Source organism: Stegostoma tigrinum, chromosome 19 (genome assembly GCF_030684315.1).
Source record: "Stegostoma tigrinum isolate sSteTig4 chromosome 19, sSteTig4.hap1, whole genome shotgun sequence".
In the NCBI taxonomy this organism is placed as follows: Eukaryota; Metazoa; Chordata; class Chondrichthyes; order Orectolobiformes; family Stegostomatidae; genus Stegostoma; species Stegostoma tigrinum.
Window position 1 is genome coordinate 29,088,396 of NC_081372.1, and position 21,076 is coordinate 29,109,471.

At 40.0% G+C, this 21,076-nt stretch overlaps 1 protein-coding gene across 3 annotated transcripts in view; it reads left to right on the forward strand.

The window, feature by feature from the left end:
- Window positions 1–21,076, forward strand: part of LOC125461405 (zinc finger and BTB domain-containing protein 46-like) — an 83,472-nt gene that overhangs the window by 1,072 nt on the left and 61,324 nt on the right. For all 3 annotated transcript variants that reach the window (XM_048550151.2, XM_048550150.2, XM_048550152.2), the window contains exon 2: window positions 15,017–15,131. In XM_048550151.2, coding sequence (XP_048406108.2) covers window positions 15,073–15,131 — 59 coding nt within the window. In that variant the 5' untranslated portion in view covers window positions 15,017–15,072. The remainder of the gene's footprint in view (window positions 1–15,016; window positions 15,132–21,076) is intronic.

Genomic DNA, 21,076 nt, shown 5'->3' on the forward strand with positions numbered 1-21,076 from the left:
GCTATCTCTGAGTAACAGGTAGCAAAACATCTTGAAGTGCATCCTAGTTTGCGAGGATGGTGTTTAAACGTAAAGAGCAAAGTCAGATGTATGTATTTACGCATTGCTTTCCACCATGAGGGAAATGCGAAGACCGCTTTTTGTAAAAAAAAATGCAGATTGGTTTAATGTGTTTTTTCCCCAGATTAAACCTTCACGATGTTATTAAATTATTAATCCTCTTGATTATACGCGCGATTCTATTACATAATCGGTGCCCACTGCTTTACTATTACGTTGCTCACAAGTGGATCATTCATGACAAAATAAAGCTTTAAAGTGTTGGAAATGTTTAATAACGTAGTAATACGTTGCAAATCGTATCCGTAAAAAGAAAATGAAGATTACTTTAGGAACTGTAATGGCTATACACTTCGCAAGGTTTGATTGTTTTATTGCAGGAGTTTCACTGTGTTAACAAAAGTATTTAAAAAAACACGAATCTGTCTCTTGGGGGTTTCCAGTTTCGTAGGAAAACTTGGTACTTTGGCTGCTGGGCTTAGCTTGGGTGCTGTTTGCCCACATCCTTCATTCTGTTGGTGCAAATGTGTTCCAGCAGTTCATGCACACATTTGTGGGACTGTGGAGGCAGTTGCATCCTATTCAACCACTTCCTGGTTGGAGTTTCTAGTGACAAAACATGTCCCTGAAAGGGCTTCCTTATTCTATGAAATGTTTTGTGTTGAAGACCTGAGATAATTCATGAAATATTCTTGATTTCACAGTTGATATTTAATGAAAAACATACCTTTTGAGTACTGCTTTATGTAAGGAATATTGTTTTGTGATACCTGATTTTAATAATTTATCAGAAATTTCAGTCTTTGAGGATCTTCTAAACACAATAGAAGTAACTTCAACAGGCACCTCTTGACTAGTAATTTGTGCAAATCGGTATACAAAAGTCAAAACTTGTGGACTAAATTTTGGGAGGGTTTGAAATTTGTAGTAATTTTGTGTAATTTGCATTGTGAATGTTTGTTTAAGCTTCATATATTGAGGATTTTGGAAAATGTGGCCACTGTAATGTAACATACTGGTACTCACGTACAGGTGATTATAAACTCAAACAACAGAAGTACGTTTACAGGAGATGGGATGTGGTGGTTATCTTTTTCCAAAAAAAAATGGACTAAGGAACTACTAGCAGAGTTTGAGAAGTAAACAAACTTCCGTACTTTGCTTGCTCAGCAAAGTTGGCACAGCGTTTATGATGGTGTTTAGGATCCTCCGACCAGCAATATTGATCTGTACCGCACATCGGAAGGCCTTGTCAATAGATCACAGTTAGGCTGTTGGTATCAAGTAAATGTGCCTAAACGCAGGATCTACTGTATAACTTTTTGTCCATAACCAATTTCTTTCATTCTACGTGTGAAAACTGCTGAAATGATTGCACCATTGGAAGTATTATTTCGTTTGTTGCCATTAACAAATATACTATATGACAAAACTGCCAGAAGCTTGGGAGACCACGGTGTGGTTCTGAAGCTGCCCCGTGGATGCTGTTGAAAAATGAATGTAGTAAATTGGTGCCAAGATTTGAAATGTTGTGAAACTGTGTACATCTTCATATTTTATTCTATGTTTATGATGAGAATATTGACCTGGTATTTGTGCTGTGCAGTGAGAGCAACAGACGTTTGGCTAAATAAATTAATAAGTGAGTAGAATGAGAACTTTGTGATCCAATAATACTCCCAGATAAAGGAGGGGGGGAAATATGTTTGGAATGCAGAGTATTTGAACAAATATATTCTAAATGTTTTTGACATGAGGATGTAAATATTACAAATTTCTGAGCATTTTAATCTATATTTTACTTCCAACTCTTCCCCCCCCCCCCCCTCCAATATTTGTGCAACTGTTGGCTTTTATTCCAGCTTTTACTCCCACAGGTAGTAATGGCTGTTGACTCTCGTTTTCAGGTGATGAAGTAAGGTGTATGCTGCACCTACGTTTTGGCTTGATACATTTCTGCATCATTACAAAATATTTGAACTGTGACTATCAAGTGTCAATTGTATTTAAGACAAGAATTAGTCATCAGATTGGCTCGTTGAAATAAGAATTTGGAGAGATTGTTGACATTGGATTTCAGTAGCCTGGTGTCCTCTGTGTTTGCTTGAATTGAATCTGCCCTGACCTTCTGAAGAGCATCTCACCCAGATCATGCTTCCTTACCCTACCCCGTAACCCCGCGTTTCTAATCCCACCTATCCTGTATATCTTTGGAGTATTGGAGGAAACCGGACACATGGTGGAAACCCATGCAGACATGGGGAGCACGCCCAAACTCCATACACAGTCATTTAAGGCTGGAATTGAACTTGGGTCTGTGGCACCGTGAGGCAGCAGTGCTAACCACTGAGCCACTATGCTGCCCTATTTGTCATTGTGGAAGTAAGCACATTTTAAACAACACTTACTGTAGTGTGTCAATTTTAGTATGCCTTAAAGCACCTTCAAGGTTTAGTGTAAATTCTGACAAAAGCACAGCAGCCTTTAATTTATACTCCATGTCATGTCATCTGTTGTTTGATACATCAAACTGTGACACAGCAACTTTAAATGCTAACTACCACTATCTCTGAGAGGATCATTGACTATGAACAGTGATGTTTCAGACTCTCCATGCCATTTTTAATCTCTATGGTCATGCTGAAGAAGAAATTCTTAGAGTTAAAATAAAGACAGATGAATGTACAAATACTCGCCCAAATCTTTTCCACTTTGGGACTTTGTGGTAAAGATATCTTATAATTGTGTGTGACTGGGAGTTTCCCATTACAAATTTCCTGCTCAAAATGGAAGGAGTGGGGGAGGAAACCATTGTGACTGGATCACACTAATAAGACCCTGCTAACTGTGACAGTTCAGTTTTTAAACTCATGAATATTTTGAAGAACTAACAAGTTAAAGTGTTAGTTTTTCATGTTAGTTGGGGCTTACAATAATGTCAATTTATCAATAGGAAGCTTAAAATTTTCTGTGGTTTTGAATAACTGCTTACGGGTCATTACTTGTTTGGGCAACAGCAACAGGTTCGATTCCACCCTCGGATGACTGTCTGTGTGGAGTTTGCATGTTCTCGTGGGTTTCTTTATGGGTGCTCCGGTTTCCTCCCACAGTTCAAAGATGTGCAGGTTATGTGGATTGGCCATGCCAAGTTGTCTGTCATGTTCAGGGATGTGTAGAATAAGTGGGTTATTGGGGGATGGGTCGAGGTGGGATGCTCAGAGTCGGTGCAGAATAGTTGGGCCAAATGGCCTGTTTCCACACTGTAGGATTCTGTGATTCAGGGAGAAACGTAGATGTAATCTTTGATTCAGATATGTAATTAAATCACTCCAACTACTCAATTAAGCCAAACTTGTTAGATAATGATTACAAGCACTTATTCAGTCAACCAAAGATAAATTAATATTTTTATGTCCGGGCAAATGTTGCAAAGTGAATTGGAGTTTAAAGTAATTGTAACACTACCTTAATTTCTTAATTTAAACAAGGTTTTTTTGGGTCAGGACTGTGGAAATTTTGTAGAAATTTTTGTAAATTCTTGGACCAGTATTGTCTTTCTGCTGTTCTTCTTACTTTGTACTTTTGTTTGCTATGATGTATCATTACTTTTTTTTTAAACCAAGTGTTTAACAGCTCACTATAAAACCATTTTGAAATTCTTGGATTTTTCCCTTGGGTCAAACTTTTCTGCCATCACCCTCTTTGTGTTAATGGAAATTGGCAGCTAAGAATGTCACATCTTGTTGCTTGAATATCTCCAGGATAAAGTGCAGAATAGGGGAAAACAAGCAATAAAGATCAATAGTTCTAATTAAGGGAAAAGAGAAATATAAATGAATATTTTGCGAGGCTTTTCAGTAATCTATTGCACAAGGGAAAGCATGTCTCAAACTTGATTGAGTTTTACGAGGAAGTAATGAATGAGGCCAGAGCAATGTCTATTGTCTGTATGGACTTGAGTAAAGCCTTTTAACAAGGTTTCACATGGTGGACTAATAAGTAAAGTTACATCATGTGGAATTCAGGCTGAGCTTGCTAATTGGATGCAAAATTGGCTTGCTGATAGGAGACAGGGTGGTGGTACAGGATTTGTTTTTCGGTCTGGAGGCCTGTGACCAGTGGTTCTGCAAGGATCTGTACTGGGCCCAGTTTTGCAGTTTTATCTAAATGATTTGGATGAGTACACAGGAGGCACAATTAGATATTTGTGGATGATACCAAAATTGGTGGTGTAGAGGACAGTCAAGGTTATCTAAGGTTACAAAGAGATCTTGACCAATTGGCTGAAATGTAGTTTAATTTGGATAGATTTGAGGTATTGTATTTCGGTAAAACAAACAAAGATAAGACTGAGTTTATGGTAGGGCCCTGGATAGTATTATAGAACAGTGAGACAGAGGGGTTCGGGTACATAATTCTTGGAAATTTGTGTCACAGATGGACTGGCTGGTTGAAGCATTTAGCATGCTTGCCTTCATTTGGTTGGATCTTTGAAATGTAGGGATTGGGATGTCATGTTGAGGTTGTACAGGGTGAGGCCTTGTCGGGAGTATTTGTGTGCAGTTTTGGTCACTCTGCTTTAAGAAGGATATTATTAAATTGGAGAGGGTTGAGAAAAGATTTACCAGGATGTTGCCATGATCAGATGACTTGAGTTATAAGAATCGGCTGGATAGGCTGGGACCTTTGACCACTGGAGGGTAGCAGATTAATAGTGACCTTTATAGAGCTTTAAAAACCATAAGGGGCATAATAGGAAAAGTCCACTGCTATTCATCATGAGGGTGGGTGAGTTCAAAACTAGGGGCCATATTTCTAAGGTGAGAAGAAAAAAATTTCAAGATGTGGAATGAACTGTCAGTGGAGGGAAGGTCTTAGGAGGAAAGGCTGAGGGACTTGAGGCTGTTTTCGTTCGAGAGAAGAAGGTTGAGAGGTGACTTAATTGAAACGTATAAAATAATCAGAGGGTTAGATAGGATGGATAGGGAGAGCCTTTTTCCTAGAATGGTGACGGCGAGCACGAGGGGGCATAGCTTTAAATTGAGGGGTGAAAGATATAGGACAGATGTCAGAGGTAGTCTCTTTACTCAGAGAGTAGTAAGCGAATGGAACGCTTTGCCTGTAACGGTAGTAGATTCGCCAACTTTAAGTACGTTCAAGTCATCATTGGGCAAGCATATGGACGTACTTGGAATAGTGTAGGTTAGATGGGCTTCAGATTGGTATGACAGGTCAGAAAAACATCGAAGGCCAAAGGGCCTGTACTGTGCTGTAATGTTCTATGTACGTGGTGGATGCAGGTACAGTTAGAACATGTAGAAGATGTTTGGATAAGCACATGAATAGGAAGGATTTGGAGGGATATGGGCCAATTGCATGCAATTGGGTGAATTTATTTTGGTAACGTTGTGTAGTCCAACCTGTCCACAAGGTCTGTTTCCATGCTATATAACTCTGACCCCAGCGTGTCTCAAGTTTGTTATTTCTTCTGAAATTTTTCTGGAAGACGTATTTGAAGAGGGTAAATTGGAAAAACAAGTCATTAAATCTGAAGTCAGTTGCGTTTTTTTCCAAAGTGAACTTTTGAATAGTTACCTTTTTTTTAATATGCCCGAACTCATTGTAGAAGCTAGTGCTTTCTTGGTCAATATTGGAGAAGTGAAATTGGTGTTTCTCGTTGGATATTTGTGGCCTTGTAAGTTGGATTGCCGAATTTTAATCTATATTCTTTTAAGGAACTAAATCAGTTCATTTATGGTTTTCAGTGCCTCGCTTCTGATCGTTATTTGTTTTCAACTGAGTTCCCCAAAGATGGGAGGTGACAGTATGATCATTCTGCTATAAATGTACATAGTAGCCTCCAGTATGGAATGCTTGTGTGATGTAGTTGATGTGCATATTGCACAAGTGTCTGTTCCTCTGACCATATTCTACAAGGGTTGTCATTGTCTGGCAAGAAATGCTTCTTAAAAAAAGAACTTATTTTCTTTGACAGTTCAAGCGGTTTCTAAGGTTGGAAGGTTAAAATGCTTACTCGAGAACATGTATTAAATTGTTCGACTTTTTCAGAACAATCTGGAGAAGATGGGTTGCAGACATTACCAACAGACTGCATAAAGTTCTTGGGTGCCTGGACCTGCAATAGCTCCTGGTTGGTTGCATGACGAGCTGTTGTGGAGCTTTACTTATTGTAATGACAGATGGGTGGACTACGTGCATCATGCTGTTATGGCAAATACGTAATCTCATTTATTGGGTAGATTGCTTGGAAAAATATAGCTTTTTCCTTGATCGGAATAGTTTGTAAGGCTGTTTCTTCTCTCGTCTTGAGAGAACTTATGTTTGGGTACAGTTACATATGTTCTGGTAAGTCCCCAATGCCCTTCCCAGTCAGCTTTCTTCATATATGAACCAAAACAGTAAAAGTCAACAGGCTGCTTCAACAGTGATCTGAGGACTTCATAACTGAGCCTGATTCTGCACACAGCTGACATGTGTCTGTATGTTTGCACCCAAGCAAAGGTCATTGATTGAATTCATTAACATGAAATCTGGTTTTGGTCCTCCTCACGTGTTCACATTCCACACCTAGTCACTGACCTCGAATATAATGACCTCTTGTAATTGAAAAAGCTTTGTTTTTAAGGGGCGTTGTAGTATGACCACTTCAATAGGCCATACAAGGGACTAAAACTAATTTTGTGCTCTGATATGTTTTACTGTTAAAAAGGTGGTTAACAATTTCCTTTAGACAAAAAGCCATTTCTATGTGTTATTTTTCTTTTAAAGTCTTCTCAGTGATGCAGAAAATTCTGGATTTGATGAGTGGGAGAATTTTAGCCTGCATTTGCTTTTGGATTGATGCCTTAATCTGCATCTAAACTTAGGGTGCCCTGAATCAATTTATAGACAGTCACTATGGCATTTTATAAATTCCTACTCTAGAAATAAAACAAATCTGACTCCAACCAAAACACAAACCGGTGTAATACCCTGTTTAAAATCTAACGTGGTTTGTTTGGCCTAAAATGTCACCACCTCTTTATACTGATAAAACCTTTAAAAAGAAATTCGAGGATTTACCTGTACATGTTAATTCATTAAAACCTTCTAACTGAGGATTAAACAGCATCTTAGGTTTGTTTAGTACATCGTCATCAATTGTGTGACCTTTTGATCTTTTACTCATAAATTCTGTGAACTCTGTGCTCCTTAGCCCCTTCCTCAGGTGAGGTGACAATGCTCCGAAGCTTGCGTTTTCCAATAAATCTGTTGAACTATAACCTGGTGTCATGTGTTTTCTCACCTTGCCCACCCCAGTATAACACTAGTACTTCCTCATCACATCATAATTAATTCTTAGCTTTAGAACAGGAAAGATGATGAAAGTTTTCAATGAGGACAAGAAAATAGACAAGGGCAGTCTGATAGCATCAGTAATTATTAATGGTGAGCGTCATACAGCACAGAACCTGCCCTCTCAGCTTGTTTTCTCTGCCACCCAACGAACACCAAACCAGCCTAAAACTATTTATCTGCCCTTGGTCCATAGTCTTCTGTGCCCTGGCATTTTAAGTGCTGGTCCAGATGCTGCTTAAATGTTGCAAGAGTACCTTCCTCTTCACCCTCTCAGCACATTCCATATCTCTACCACCGTCTGGGTGAAAAATGTTTCATCAAATCTTTTCTATACCACTTATTCACCCTTAAATGTGACCTCTGGTCTTTGACACATCTGCCATGGGGAAACTATTCTCATGATCTATCTATATTTCTCATTATTTTGTATACTTCAGTCAGATTCCCACTCAACCTCTTCTGCCACAGGGAAACAAACCCATCCTATCCAGTCTGTCTTCATAACTGCGACTTTGTATCCGTGGGGACATCCTGGTGAATCTCCTTTGCATCCTCTCCAGTGCAATCATGCCTTTCTGATAGTGTGGCAACAGAAGTGCGCACTGTATTCTATCTGTGGCCTAACCCATGTTTTATACAGTTGTAACTAGACTTCCTTACTCCTATATTTTATGCTCTGGTTAATGAAGACAAGCATCCAGTATCCTTCATGCATTCTTCACTACTGTATCTCCTGTACTGACACCTTCAGGGATCTATGGACTTGTATACCAAAGTCCCTTTGTTCCTCAAAATTCCCAAGGGACCTATCGTACATTGTGCATGCCTTTCCCGTATTAGACCTCCCAAAATGCATCACCTTGCACTTGACAGGATTACATTCCATCTGCCACTGTTCTGCCTAAACTACCAGCTGATCAGTATCGGACTATAGCCTGAGACTATTCCCCTCATTATCACCGACAGCACCAATTTTTGTGCTGTCTGCAAATTTACCAGTTACACTGTCCGCATTCGTGTCAGAGTCGCTAATGATAATAAACTGCAAGGATTCCAGCACAGATCCCTGTGTTATACCACTGGGTCGCAGGATCACGAAAACAGCCCTGTATCGTCATCCTTTCTTGCAATTTACAAGCCAATTTTGGATCCAGTTTGCAAGCATAGCTTGGATCCCAACACCTCTGACATTTTGGACCTTGTCAAACGCCTCACTGAAGTCCAGGTAAACCACATCAACTGCATTCCCTCATCAAATATTTCATTATCTTTTTCAAAAAACTTGATTAAATTAGACAAGATTTCCCTGTAATAAATCTGTGCTGACAGTCCCTGATCAATCATGCCTCTCAGAACTCTTTGCAATAATTTTCCTACCCCTGACGTCAGACTAACTGGTCTGTAACTACCTGGCCTATCTCTGCTGGCCGTCTAGCACAAAGGAACCACCTTAGCTATTTACCAGTCAACTGGCAGTTTTCCTGTGGCCAGTGAAGTATTAAATATCACTGCCAGGTCCCCAAAAGTCTCCTCCCTTGCCTTCTATAGCAGTCTGAGCTGCATTTCATCAGTCTGTGGGGATTATAAAATGGCTTGTTTTTTTTTCATCCTACCTGCCAAAGATATCTTGTGCATCCCCCTCCCTGCCCTCTTTTAATTTAGTTTTTAAGTACACCCCCTGCAGTCCCCTCCTGAAAGGGTTCCCTGTTTTTAATAACAAACAAAAACAGAAATTGCTGGAAAAGCTCAGCAGGTCTGACAGCATTGGTGGAGAGCAAATCAGAGTTCACATTTCAGGTCGAGTGACCCTGAGGAAGGTTAACTCTGATTTGTCTCCATAGATGCCGCTAGACCTGCTGAGCTGTTCTAGCAATTAGTTTTTGTTTTTGATGTACTGCATCCACAGTCTTCGGGTTTCCCTGTTTTTAGTGCGCTGCACCTAACATTTTACTTTAATGAACTCTTGGTGTCCAGGGTTCCATAGATTTGCTGCCCTTGCTGTTCACTTTTTGAGGAGTATGCTGATCCTGAATTGTCACTGTCGTAAACTCTCAGGATACTTAAAAAGGCTCCCACCTTCCAAATGTAGACTTAGCTGTAAGTATCTGCTCCCAGTCTGCTGTCAAATCCTGTCTAATGATATATAATATGGCCGTCTTCCAATTTAGATACTTCGACACTATACACCCGCTTTTCCAAAATGACTTTGAAACTTTGTCTTATGGTTACTGTCCCACAAAATGTGCTCTCACCAATGCTTCACCCACTTGACTGGCTTCTTTCCCTAGGATTAGGCCTAACACTGCCTATCTTTAGGAGAACCATGTATGTAATGGCATGAAAATATTCTCCTGGATACACTTCTAAAAATTCCAACCTGTCTAATCTTTTCATGTGAAGGTGATGTAAGTTAATGTTAGCAAAGCTGAAGGCTACACCTTCAGAGATTTGTAGTCAAATTTGAGTGTTGATTTTCTGTGCTTTACTTTTGAACTTGGGCAGTATTGTGAAAATGTTGAAAATAACAGCTGTCAATAACTGTAAATACACCATCTGGTGCAATATTGAATAATGCAGGCCAAGCGTTCACTATCCACTGCCTCCTGCCAAAATGTTCAGAATGGTGTTGAATGAGTCAAAGCTTTGAATACTCTTTTGGGGCTGTTCAAAGTTATGTCTTCATATTTGTTTGTCAATAGGAGGGATAGCCCTTGGCAAGGCTTCAGAAGATGACCAACAGCCACGCAACTGTTTCTTGTCTGAATCAATGTCTTTCTGTTGCAAAGGAAAGGAAGACACTGGTTTAGCTACTTAATGAGACAACTGTAATGTCATATCAGTCAAGTCCTGGATTATAGCAGATTGTTATGAAAAACATCTCCCTTTATTGCTTTCACAAAAAAAACCTGAGTGATCCTTTGAAATGGTAAATTGTATGGCACCCTTGTCGTGGTGGAGAATTTATTGCAACCATACAATATTTGCTTTGTGGTGAAGCAGTGTTTAAAAGTAACTGATACATCCATCACTTAAGTCTGTGTTTGAATGGGCAGCAATTTATATTGACCAAAAGGACTAGCCATGATTCCGTTGCATTGATGTCAGTTTCAGACTTGCTAGTAAGACGATCTAAATGTTTATTTTGGGCAGGAACAGCTTATTTACAAAGGTTCACACCTTTTAAAGTTTCATTTTCATTCAGGCCACCTCTGTATTCGGTCCTTTGTTCTAGTTTACCTACTCTGGAGTATTGCATTCTGATCACCTTGTCCAATTCATAGTCCCATGTGACTTAGACTGTGATTCCTTGTCATCTTGGGACCTGGGATAGGGGTGAGGGAGGAGGTGTGGGGACACATGTAGCATTTCCTGCGGTTGCGGGGGAAGGTGCCGGGTGTGGTGGGGTTGGAGGGCAGTGTGGAGCGAACAAGGGAGTCACGGAGAGGGTGGTCTCTCCGGAAAGCAGACAGCGGTGGGGATGGAAAAATGTCTTGGGTGGTGGGGTCGGATTCTGCCATCTACAGGAAATGCTACACTTGCCCCCACACCTCCTCCCTCACCCCTATCCCAGATCCCAAGATGACATTCCACATTAAGCAGAGGTTCACCTGCACATCTGCCAATGTGGTATACTGCATCCACTGTAACCGGTGTGGCTCCCTCTACATTGGGGAAACCAAGCGGAGGCTTGGGGACCGCTTTGCAGAACATCTCCGCTCGGTTCGCAACAAACAACTGCACCTCCCAGTCGCAAACCATTTCCACTCACCCTCCCATTCTTTAGATGGCATGTCCATCATGGGTCTCCTGCAGTGCCACAATGATGCCACCCGAAGGTTGCAGGAACAGTAACTCATATTCCGCTTGGGAACCCTGCAGCCTAATGGTATCAATGTGGACTTCACCAGCTTCAAAATCTCCCCTTCCCCCACCGCATCCCTTAACCAGCCCAGTTCGTCCCCTCCCCCCACGGCACCACACAACCAGCCCAGCTCTTCCCCTCCACCCACTGCATCCCAAAACCAGTCCAACCTGTCTCTGCTTCCCTAACCTGTTCTTCCTCTCACCCATCCCTTTCTCCCACCCCAAGCCGCACCCCCATCTACCTACTGACCTCATCCCACCTCCTTGACCTGCCCGTCTTCCCTGGACTGGCCTATCCCCTCCCTACCTCCCCACCTATACTCTCTCCACCTATCTTCTTTTCTCTCCATCTTCGGTCCGCCTCCCCCCCTCTCCCTATTTATTCCAGAACCCTCACCCGATCCCCCTCTCTGATGAAGGGTCTAGGCCCGAAACGTCAGCTTTTGTGCTCCTGAGATGCTGCTTGGCCTGCTGTGTTCAACCAGCCTCACATTTTATTATCTTGGATTCTCCAGCATCTGCAGTTCCCATTATCTCTAATGGAATGTAATGATGGGTATAATGCTTGAAGGAAGTTTGTTTTCTCTCTCTATTTACATATTCAGCCTTCCCCTGAAGTCCAGCCTGTTCGCCCGGAATGGATCAAATGTTGCTGATCATTTTCTGGCGGTGATGGTATTGGTTTTGTCAGGATTTACAAATTTTAGTGCAATTAACTGAATGGAAACATTACTTGTGTACAAGGAAAATGACATTACTTGGAATATGCCTGTTGTATATAACAAAAAACAAACACTTGAGTATCTTTGAATGCTTGGAGTGGTGTAGTAAAATTAGCTTGCTGGAAGCATATTTTTGAGCATCAACAAATAGCCCTCATTGTACACCTCACAAATGTGAGTGAAGAACTAATTTTATCCTCTCTAGCTAGCTTGTGACCACATTGGCACATTGCTGATGCTAGAGGAGGAAATTGTTCCTAAAGGTTAAACTTATTCTTACGCAGAGCTGTGTAATGTTAGTTGATGGAAAGGTTAGCCATCGCAATCGCTTAGTCGATTTTTCCTCAGTTATGTTTTTGCTTTGAAGCAGGAGCAGACTAGAAATCTTAATTGGAATAGCCCATTGTTGAAATTTGAAATACAACATTACAGTCTCACTGTAGGTGAATTCTAAACAAACATTTAATATTCAGACACGTTCTGAAATGCCTAAAACAAAGCAAGGATAATCGGAAGACTGCAATCTACTGTTTTAGCAAAATATTTCATTTGGATGTCACTACGATACAAGGTTAATTCTGTCCTGTTGGTTGGATGTCTAAGATTGTGCAGCATAATTTGAGAAAACACATGGAAGCCAGCATTTACTTTTAAACCAGCACCCCTCAAGCAAATCTTTTGGACATTTGTCACATTGCACTTTGAGGGACCATGGATATGTGTATGTTTAGTATGGTTCACTGGTTAGCACTGCTGCCTCAGTGCCTCCGGTTTGAATCCAGCCTGAGGTGACTCTCAGTGCGGAGTTTGCATGTTCTCTCCGTGTCTGCGTGGGTTTCCTCCAGATGCTCCAGTTCCTCCCACAGTCCAAAAATTTGCAGCTTAGGTGGATTGACCATGCTAAATTGCCCATAGTATCTAGGAATGTGCAGGCCAGGTGGACTAGCTGTGGGAAATGCAGATTATGAAGGTGAGGTGGGGTCTGGGAGGGATGTTAAAGAAAAGGGTGGCATGGTGGCTTCATGGTTAGCACCACTGCCTCAGCACAAGGGGCCCAGGCTCGATTCCACCCTTGGGTGACTGCGGAGTTTGCCCATTCTCCCCGTATCTGCATAGTTTCCTCCAGGTGCTTTGGTTTACCCCCATGGACCAAAGATGTTCAAGTTCAGTGTATTGGCCATGTTCCATTGCCCCTTAGTGTCCAGGGATGTGTATGTTAGCCATGGGGAATATAGGGTGGGGGTGTTGGCCTGTATGGGATGCTGTTTGACGGGTTGAGTGTGACTAGTTGGACAGAATGGCTTGTTTTCACAGTGTGGGGATTCTGTGGATTTAGTCGCATTTTAGAAGTATCTTAATCATGCAAGGCATTGATGTTTGAAGATAGGAGCGTAAAGACATTTTTTTACACATGGAAACTGTTTAGTCTCCTCTGTCGTTTCTAAAACTTTAAAATGGCTGTGTTTATGCGTTCTAATAATTGTTTCGTACATTTCCCTCCATTACAAAACTTCAGAAGGACCTTTCTAGGTTATAAAGTGCTGTGGGGTTCCCTGAAATCATGAGATTTATGTTATAAGATGTAAGTTTATTGTGATTAAAGGACGTTTAGCACAGATTACTGGTGATTTCGGCTGATTTTCTTAGTTTTGTATACAGATATATTGTATGACTATGTTGTCAAAGTAGTGTAGATTTAACCGAAGAGACTTAATATTGAGAAAATATTCGCAGTGTAAAACAAAAAAAATCTGTTGGAAGAAAAGTGAAGTTTGTGCTTTCAGGTTAGCCTGTAGTATGTTGGTTTTATTTTCTCAATTCTTTCATAGAATATGGCTTTCGCTGGCAAGACCAACATTTATTGACCATACCTAATTGCTCTTGAAAAGATGGTGATGAGCTGCCTCTTGAATCATTGCAATCCTTTGATGTGGGTGCATTCATGGTGCTGTTAGTGAGGGTGTTCCGAAATATTGGCAGTGACAGTGAAGGAGTGGGTTTTGGGGGTAGTTAATAGTTAGGAGGGAAAGTTGCAGGTTGTGGCATTCCCACATGTTTGCTGTTGCCTTATTCATTCTTGGTGGTAAATTTACAGGTGAGGAGAGTTCTGTGACTACTGCCATATATCTTGTAGATGGTACACTGCAGCTACCATCTGCCCATGGTGAAGGGAGTGAATGTTTGATGTTAATGAGGTTAGGCAGAGTCCAAGTATATACTTTTCTCGAAAGAGTTTTACTTAACCTCTCATGTCATAAACTCCAACAACACTGCTTGTTCCCCTTTTATCTACACGGAATAAAGTTCACACTTAATTATCCCTTAATTAGCGTATTACCTTCGCCTGTTTCCAATTTCCATTTGGTTTCGGATGTCCATTCCGGACTGTACTAGATTTGAAGGGTGCACACTTGTCCAGTGAAGTCCTACAACAGTGTCCTGGAGCAGGGATGTTTGATCTGCAATAAGCACTATTTATGGACACCGGTCCGATCCAACAATTGGTAGCTTTCTGCCAATGCATGAAGACTTCAGTTTTACTCAGACTTCTTTCTTCAGTGCTCCCTCTGAAATGATTAACCTTGTGATAGTAAACCTGAATATAGAAATATTCAGGGCATTTTTGCAGTTGTTTGTAGTAATTATACTTTGCATACATTAATGAAATTTTCAATATTTCAACAATGTTAGTTAATAAAAATGTGTCAGTCATTTTGTTTAGATACTGTTTGCTGCTGTTATTTTCTTTATGGATGAATTTTCATTGTTTATACTTTGCATTAAGAGTAAAACAACTGATACATTGAATTGAAATAGAATAAAAGCAAAAGATGGTCACGATAATCGGCATTGTTAGTAACATGTTTAATATCATGTTCAAATTTGACTTCAACTGAAACCTGTAGCATACTCAGCTTTTTGTTACTTTGTGCATGACTGCTGATTGACGTTGTATCGTTGGTGCTATTGTACAAAAATGACATATTTGCTGATTATACATTTCATTCCAGGTGGGAGTCCTCTTCATTTCAAAGCACTAGTAGATTGTGAACAATCCTGGGACACAATGGGGAGAAACTGGCACTATGTTGATGAAGGAGAGGGGCAGCGAGACAAAGAAAGACAGTAAGTATAATAAATAAGTTGAAGTACAGTGAAGAAGTTACAATATTATTTAAACTAAGTGGCTTTTTTTTTAATGCAGAAAATACCGGAAAACCAGGAAAGTTTCGATCATAATTCAAGTAGATTTGCTACTTCTAAACATTTATCCTCTATTCATTCATATATACTGAAATGGCTCTAATATCCATTTCTTAAGTACGCAACCATGTGTTCTAAAGGATTGCAATGCATTAAAGTGAAGACCAGCCGCGACAGTTATGTTGTTGGAAATGATCAGCTAGTTGGCAGAGTAGACATTAAAGCTTACAAAGCTGTTTGCTGGAAATGGTATAACGTCTCATTGGAACAGATGCATGGTACTGTTGTGAGCTACCAAATTGATGCTTTGCCACATGAAGAATTTCTGAGAATATTGTTGAAATGGAGGCTACCATTAGGAAACTTAACGTACAATGTTTTTATGGGTTATTTATACGAGAATAGCCGTTCACTTTTGTTGAGCTTGGTTCTAGATGAGTCCATAGCTGCTTTCATTTGGTATCAAAGACAGAAAGCATCAAATTCTAAGTCGCCGCCAAGGAAATTTGGCACAGCTAACTGATCAATGCATATTTCAACACGAAATAATCCTCTCTTTCTCCACACAACCATATGGATTCATTTTGTTTCCACTGAGAGGGCGTATATCAAACTGATGTACAGAATATTAGCATTACCTAGGCAGGTTTTTTTTTTCCCTCAAGTTTGAAGTTAAAACTCTGCTTGTTTCTTTGAATAGAGAAATGTTTTCAGAAATATTTTGTTGATGTGGCTGTTAAGGTGTGTGACCTGGCTTTGAATATTTGACTCTGAAATGTGTGAGAACAATCCTATGCTGGCCCCAAACATGTACTTTCCAATAGTGATAGCCAGGAATTCGTGAACAACAACCAAGAGTGGAAACACTGAACTTTTTTTCTTTCCTTCCTTGTAATTTGACCATGTACAGGCCACCTTTCATACCCTTGTTACTAATCTGTGACAAAACAGCTCCAATTGTAACCTGGATTGAACGTGAGCGTTTTATTGAATCATGAAGCTTGCAGACACTGATGCTTGTTTTAATCATAACTTTATACAGTCCTTCTTGGATTTGAAAAAAAAACCTTCTCATGTCCATTAGTTGTGAAGAAATCATGATTTTTTTCCCTCTGTTCATAATTTTCCGTTATCGCTTGTGGTTGAGCCGTATAAATGAGAACTGAACATTGACTGTCATCCCATGTTTTTGGTATTGTTTTAAATGTGCTCACTAGAGGTACTGTTTATCAGATATTCTGACTTTTTTCCTTTACAAATATTATTTTCAAATTGTCGCAGTAACATTTGGAATCAAAATGCTGTCCATGTCAAATTCTGTGCAAAATGTCCAATCCCCATGTGGTCTCTGGTTAGTCATTTTAAAAATGTGAAACAGTGGGGGCTAGAGACGAATATGTGTACATGTTGCAATGTTCATTGATTAAGTTACTAATTAAGGGGTGCTATTTTTTGCAGATGTTTTCTTTCTGGCCTTAAAGGTGGGGTGGGGGGGGAGGGAGATTTGACGTGGCAAATTTGAAAAGTTGGCAGGTGGGCTTGTTACCAGACCTGCCTGTTGACAGCAGTCCTCTTAAGATCCATCTAACAGCAGCTGAATAGACTTGGTTTGCAGAAAACCATTGATGTAATTTTAAGACAAGTAACTTTGAATATATTAGGAAATGTATTTGCATTTGGATTGCCCAGAAAGCATAAAAAAAAGTTACATTCAAGGGTTAGGCTTGGTTTTGCATAGTCTGGCTAAGCCTTCTCCGGGGGCTCTTAGAATTCTGTTGCTGTTCAAGGTCAATATCAGGTACAAGCCAAAATAACTCTGTAGCCCAGGAGCTATAGGTTGTCCAGCTTTTAAGATGTTAAAAATTAGACTTTAAGGACTTGTTAAAAATGCGTGATTCTTCTTTATGACTGTTCAAATCACAACCTTTACTCAAACTCTGCCGTATGTGTGGCCTAGCAGTTTATCATAGTGGTTGTGAATTAACCCTGAGCTGTCAGCAGACTTTTGACCTTGTCAGTCCGTCAGGTGATGGCTAATCCTGATTCTGTCTGTATGTGATTTGATTAGGTATGGGATCTTCTGATTTAATGAGTCTTTAAAAATTCTTATTGATTCATTTTACTTTTCCCATCTTGTACGTTATGTGGGTGAAGTCTGCGATGTGTGAAATTGGAATGAATGGTATTAGAAAATTGGACTGAGATCACTGGGGGTAGGCACTGGTGCACCAGGCATTAATTGCTTTACAGTTAGTGCGAAGAAAACAAGGGTTAAACAAATTAATTTTGTAACAGTTCCTGTGGAATACAAATCATGGCGCATTGGGAGCTTGCCATCATCCTGCTACATACTTCTGTGTTGACATTTTTTAGTAAGTGTTGACATTGATCATTTTTGGAATACAGTTCAGTGCTGCACTTCAGAAGTGTTTCATTAGCTGTAAAGTGCTTTGGGAATCCCCCTTGGGTCATGAAGAATGTTATATAAATATATGCTGCTGTTTTAACTTAAAGGTAAACTGTTTGCTGCAGTTGATTACTTTTCTAGAAAGGTAAAGAGATTTGCCTTCTTTTGGTGCTTTCATGGCCTTGGGATATTTGAAGGATATCTGATAGTACCTTCGAGCCAGTGATATTTTTTGTGTTGTTACTGTTATATTATGTGGAAATGAATGATTATCAGAAATGTTATCTGCAACACTGCCTGCTGTGTTGTTAGTGACAAATTTTAATATTTTCTCAGGCAGTTTCCCAAGTTAACAATGGTGTAATCAAACATCATGGCCACAGGAAGTGTCTGTATTAATGCAGAAAATAACCAAATGCTTGACCAAGTACAAGTTATTAAACCCGTGTGATAGTCATTGTAAAGATGTGTCTCAGATGCATTTTGTGTATGATAAACCTCAATTGGGCAACTAAATTAAACTACGGTCAATGATATCATCTCAAACGCATTCATCTTATCAACAGTGCAAGTCTGGGACAAAGGTGACATTCCACCTGCCGAGAGGTGCTCCCACATGTCAGAATAGTTTGAATTTTTTAAAAAAATAGTTGAGGTGAGGTGAGAGTGACTTTCCTTGACATCAGGCTACATTTGACCAATTGTGACATCAAGGATCCTGAACAAAAGTAGTCAATGGGAATCAGAGGGGAATCCCTCCACTGGTTAGTGTCATACCTAGCCCAAGGAAGGTGATTGTTATTGAATGTCAGTCATCTCATTGCAAGACATATCTGTCGGGTTCCTCAAGGTAGATTGATTGTTATTGACCTCTTCAGGAATGTTATTACACATCTCTGGAGCAGGTGGCACTTGAACCTAGGACATGACTCAGAGGTAATGGTCCTCAGGGTCGATGTTTTCTAATTTACCTGCCTAGTGATGCTATTACACACATCTGGAGCAGGTGGGACTTGAACCTGGTTCTTCTGGTTCAGAGGAAGGGATTCTACTACTGCAACTCAAATCCCCTGAGTTCCTCAGGGTAAACCAAGCCCAATCATAAGCTGCTTCATCAATGAGCTTCCCTGTATTACAGGGTTAGAAATTGAAATTATTTTTGATGTTTGTCATGTTCATCATTCATAACTAGTCCGATTATTGAAGCAGTCTGTGCCCAACTGCAGCAAGACCTTGAGCTTGGGCTGCATCAGTGGCACCACATTCTCAAAAATCATTCCATCCAGCAATACTCTGTCACAGCATTTTGTACTGCCTACAAGAGGCCCTGCAGAAATTCACCAAGACATCTTAGCACTTTCCAAACCTACAGACACTGCCATTGAGAAGGACAAGAGCAGCAGATATGTGGGAACATGACCACCTGCAAGTTACCTTTTGAGTTACCTTCCAAGCCACACTCCATCCTTTTGGAAAAATATCACTTTTTTCATCCATTGATACCGGAAGTCCTGTAACTGCCTCCTAATTGGTATTGTGTGTCTGCCTACGCTATATGGACTGCATAACTCCCAAGAAACCAGCTCACCACTACTTTCTCAAGGGAAACTAGGCATGGTTAATAAATGCTGGCACAACCGGTGACACCTACAACTCATGAATGAATTATAAATAAAAAAATGACTTTGACCATTTTTAAAGATTGTTGGGAATTATGGAGTGTGAAAAGTTGCCTGATATGCAATTGTTTGCACACTCAGTGAAACTGAAGTCCTTTATCATTTGGCTTTTTGGAAAGTGAGGTCAAGAGTTTAATGTGTGCTGTGATCTACCTGCTGTTAAACAAAATGAAATTACTTTGGATAAAAGTCAAATAAAGTTTTTAGGGAGATGAAAGATGTTTCTCTGCCCTTTTAATTGCTGGAAAACCATGCCTCTGTTCCAGTATTTGCTTCGCAGCCCTTTCTAGTCTTGGATCTGTGAAAACAGAAGATCACAAATTTGGCGCAAGAAGAAACCCCAAGAGCTGCAAGTGTGTCTCCCTCTTTTAGTGGCTGATTCTTGGAACCAAAGAGTTGCATTGATCAGTATGTTAACGACCTTACTGCTGATGAGCCAAGATGCTGGTCCAGCTTTTGATTTCAATTCAAACTGAATACTTGCATCTTTCTTCAGTATACGGCTGTTAACAATGTTCATTTTGTGAGAAGATGCCCATGGGCTCTGAGGATTCAAGTTCTATCCTCTGGCTAAGTGTCTGAAGCAGGTGTTTTTTATTTTGGTCTTTTTTAAGAAAATATTAATCTGCAAAGCTGATCATCCTTTTGAGGTGTATGTGTGTTTGAGAAAAGGGGATATAATGCCAATTCCACTAAGTTTAAATAGTTTTGTTTTATAATCTTATTTCGAGTTATTTCAAGGAGCCTGGTGCAAGTCTTTTTATCTGGTCGAGTCGGGGAACTTCATTGCCAGCCCATGCCTCTCATCACAGTTGAAACAGGCTCTATGCCTGAAAAGAAACCAAATATTCCACAACATGAACATTTGATTTAAATAAAATTGCTTTTATGCCCTTCTAAAATGCTGGGAAATTGCATAATTTTTACTTGATGTCGGTTGTTTGTGGTCAGCATTGAATACTTGTAGGCCAGTAGCAATATTGGTTAATTCAAGAATGTGTGATAATCACCCATGCCAGCAAGCCTCTGAGACGTAAAGATTGACTTTATTGTCTGTGGTTAAAAATATTCAGACTTGGCTGAACTAAATTAAAAACAAACACAAGATTAGTGCTTTATTTATGATGCTACTTCAGAGCTTCATTTCATAAATATTGAATTTTGCTTTCAATGGCAGATATTGTAACTCGGAGAAGATAGAAGTTGTACAGGATTAGTAAAATGTGAGATGTTTTAGGTTAAAAGCGTGTAGTGAAAGCTGAGCTTATTGGCTGTCTATCCTAATACTACAGTTATAACCCATGTCTACTTTATGAAGACACAGCCAGAAAATGCTGAGTAGCTTGGCATTTGAGTGGCCCAAATGAAGAGGATTCATGGTTGGGATGATTTCTATGGAATTAATAGATGTTAATTTTGGAAGTGGAATGACATCACTTTCTGTTGATGCTTTAGGATTGTACTATTTATGTACTGTAGTGGACACCGAAATAAACATTTTAAAATCCAAATGACAAAGTTAAGCCAGATCCCAGGAAAGAGATTAGTGTTTTCAAAAGTTGATTGGAGTAGACTGCTCACAAGTAAAAAGATGTCTGACAAGTGGGAGGCATTCAAAAGTGTGATGACGAGAGTTCAGAAGCATTTTTGCTGTTACAGTGAAAGGTAAGGCTGGTAAAATTAAGCAGCAATGGATCAATAAAGATATTGAGGTTCACTTCACGAATAGAAGAGCTTTTTTAAGATATGGACAAATTGGTTCAATTGAATCTCTTAGTCAG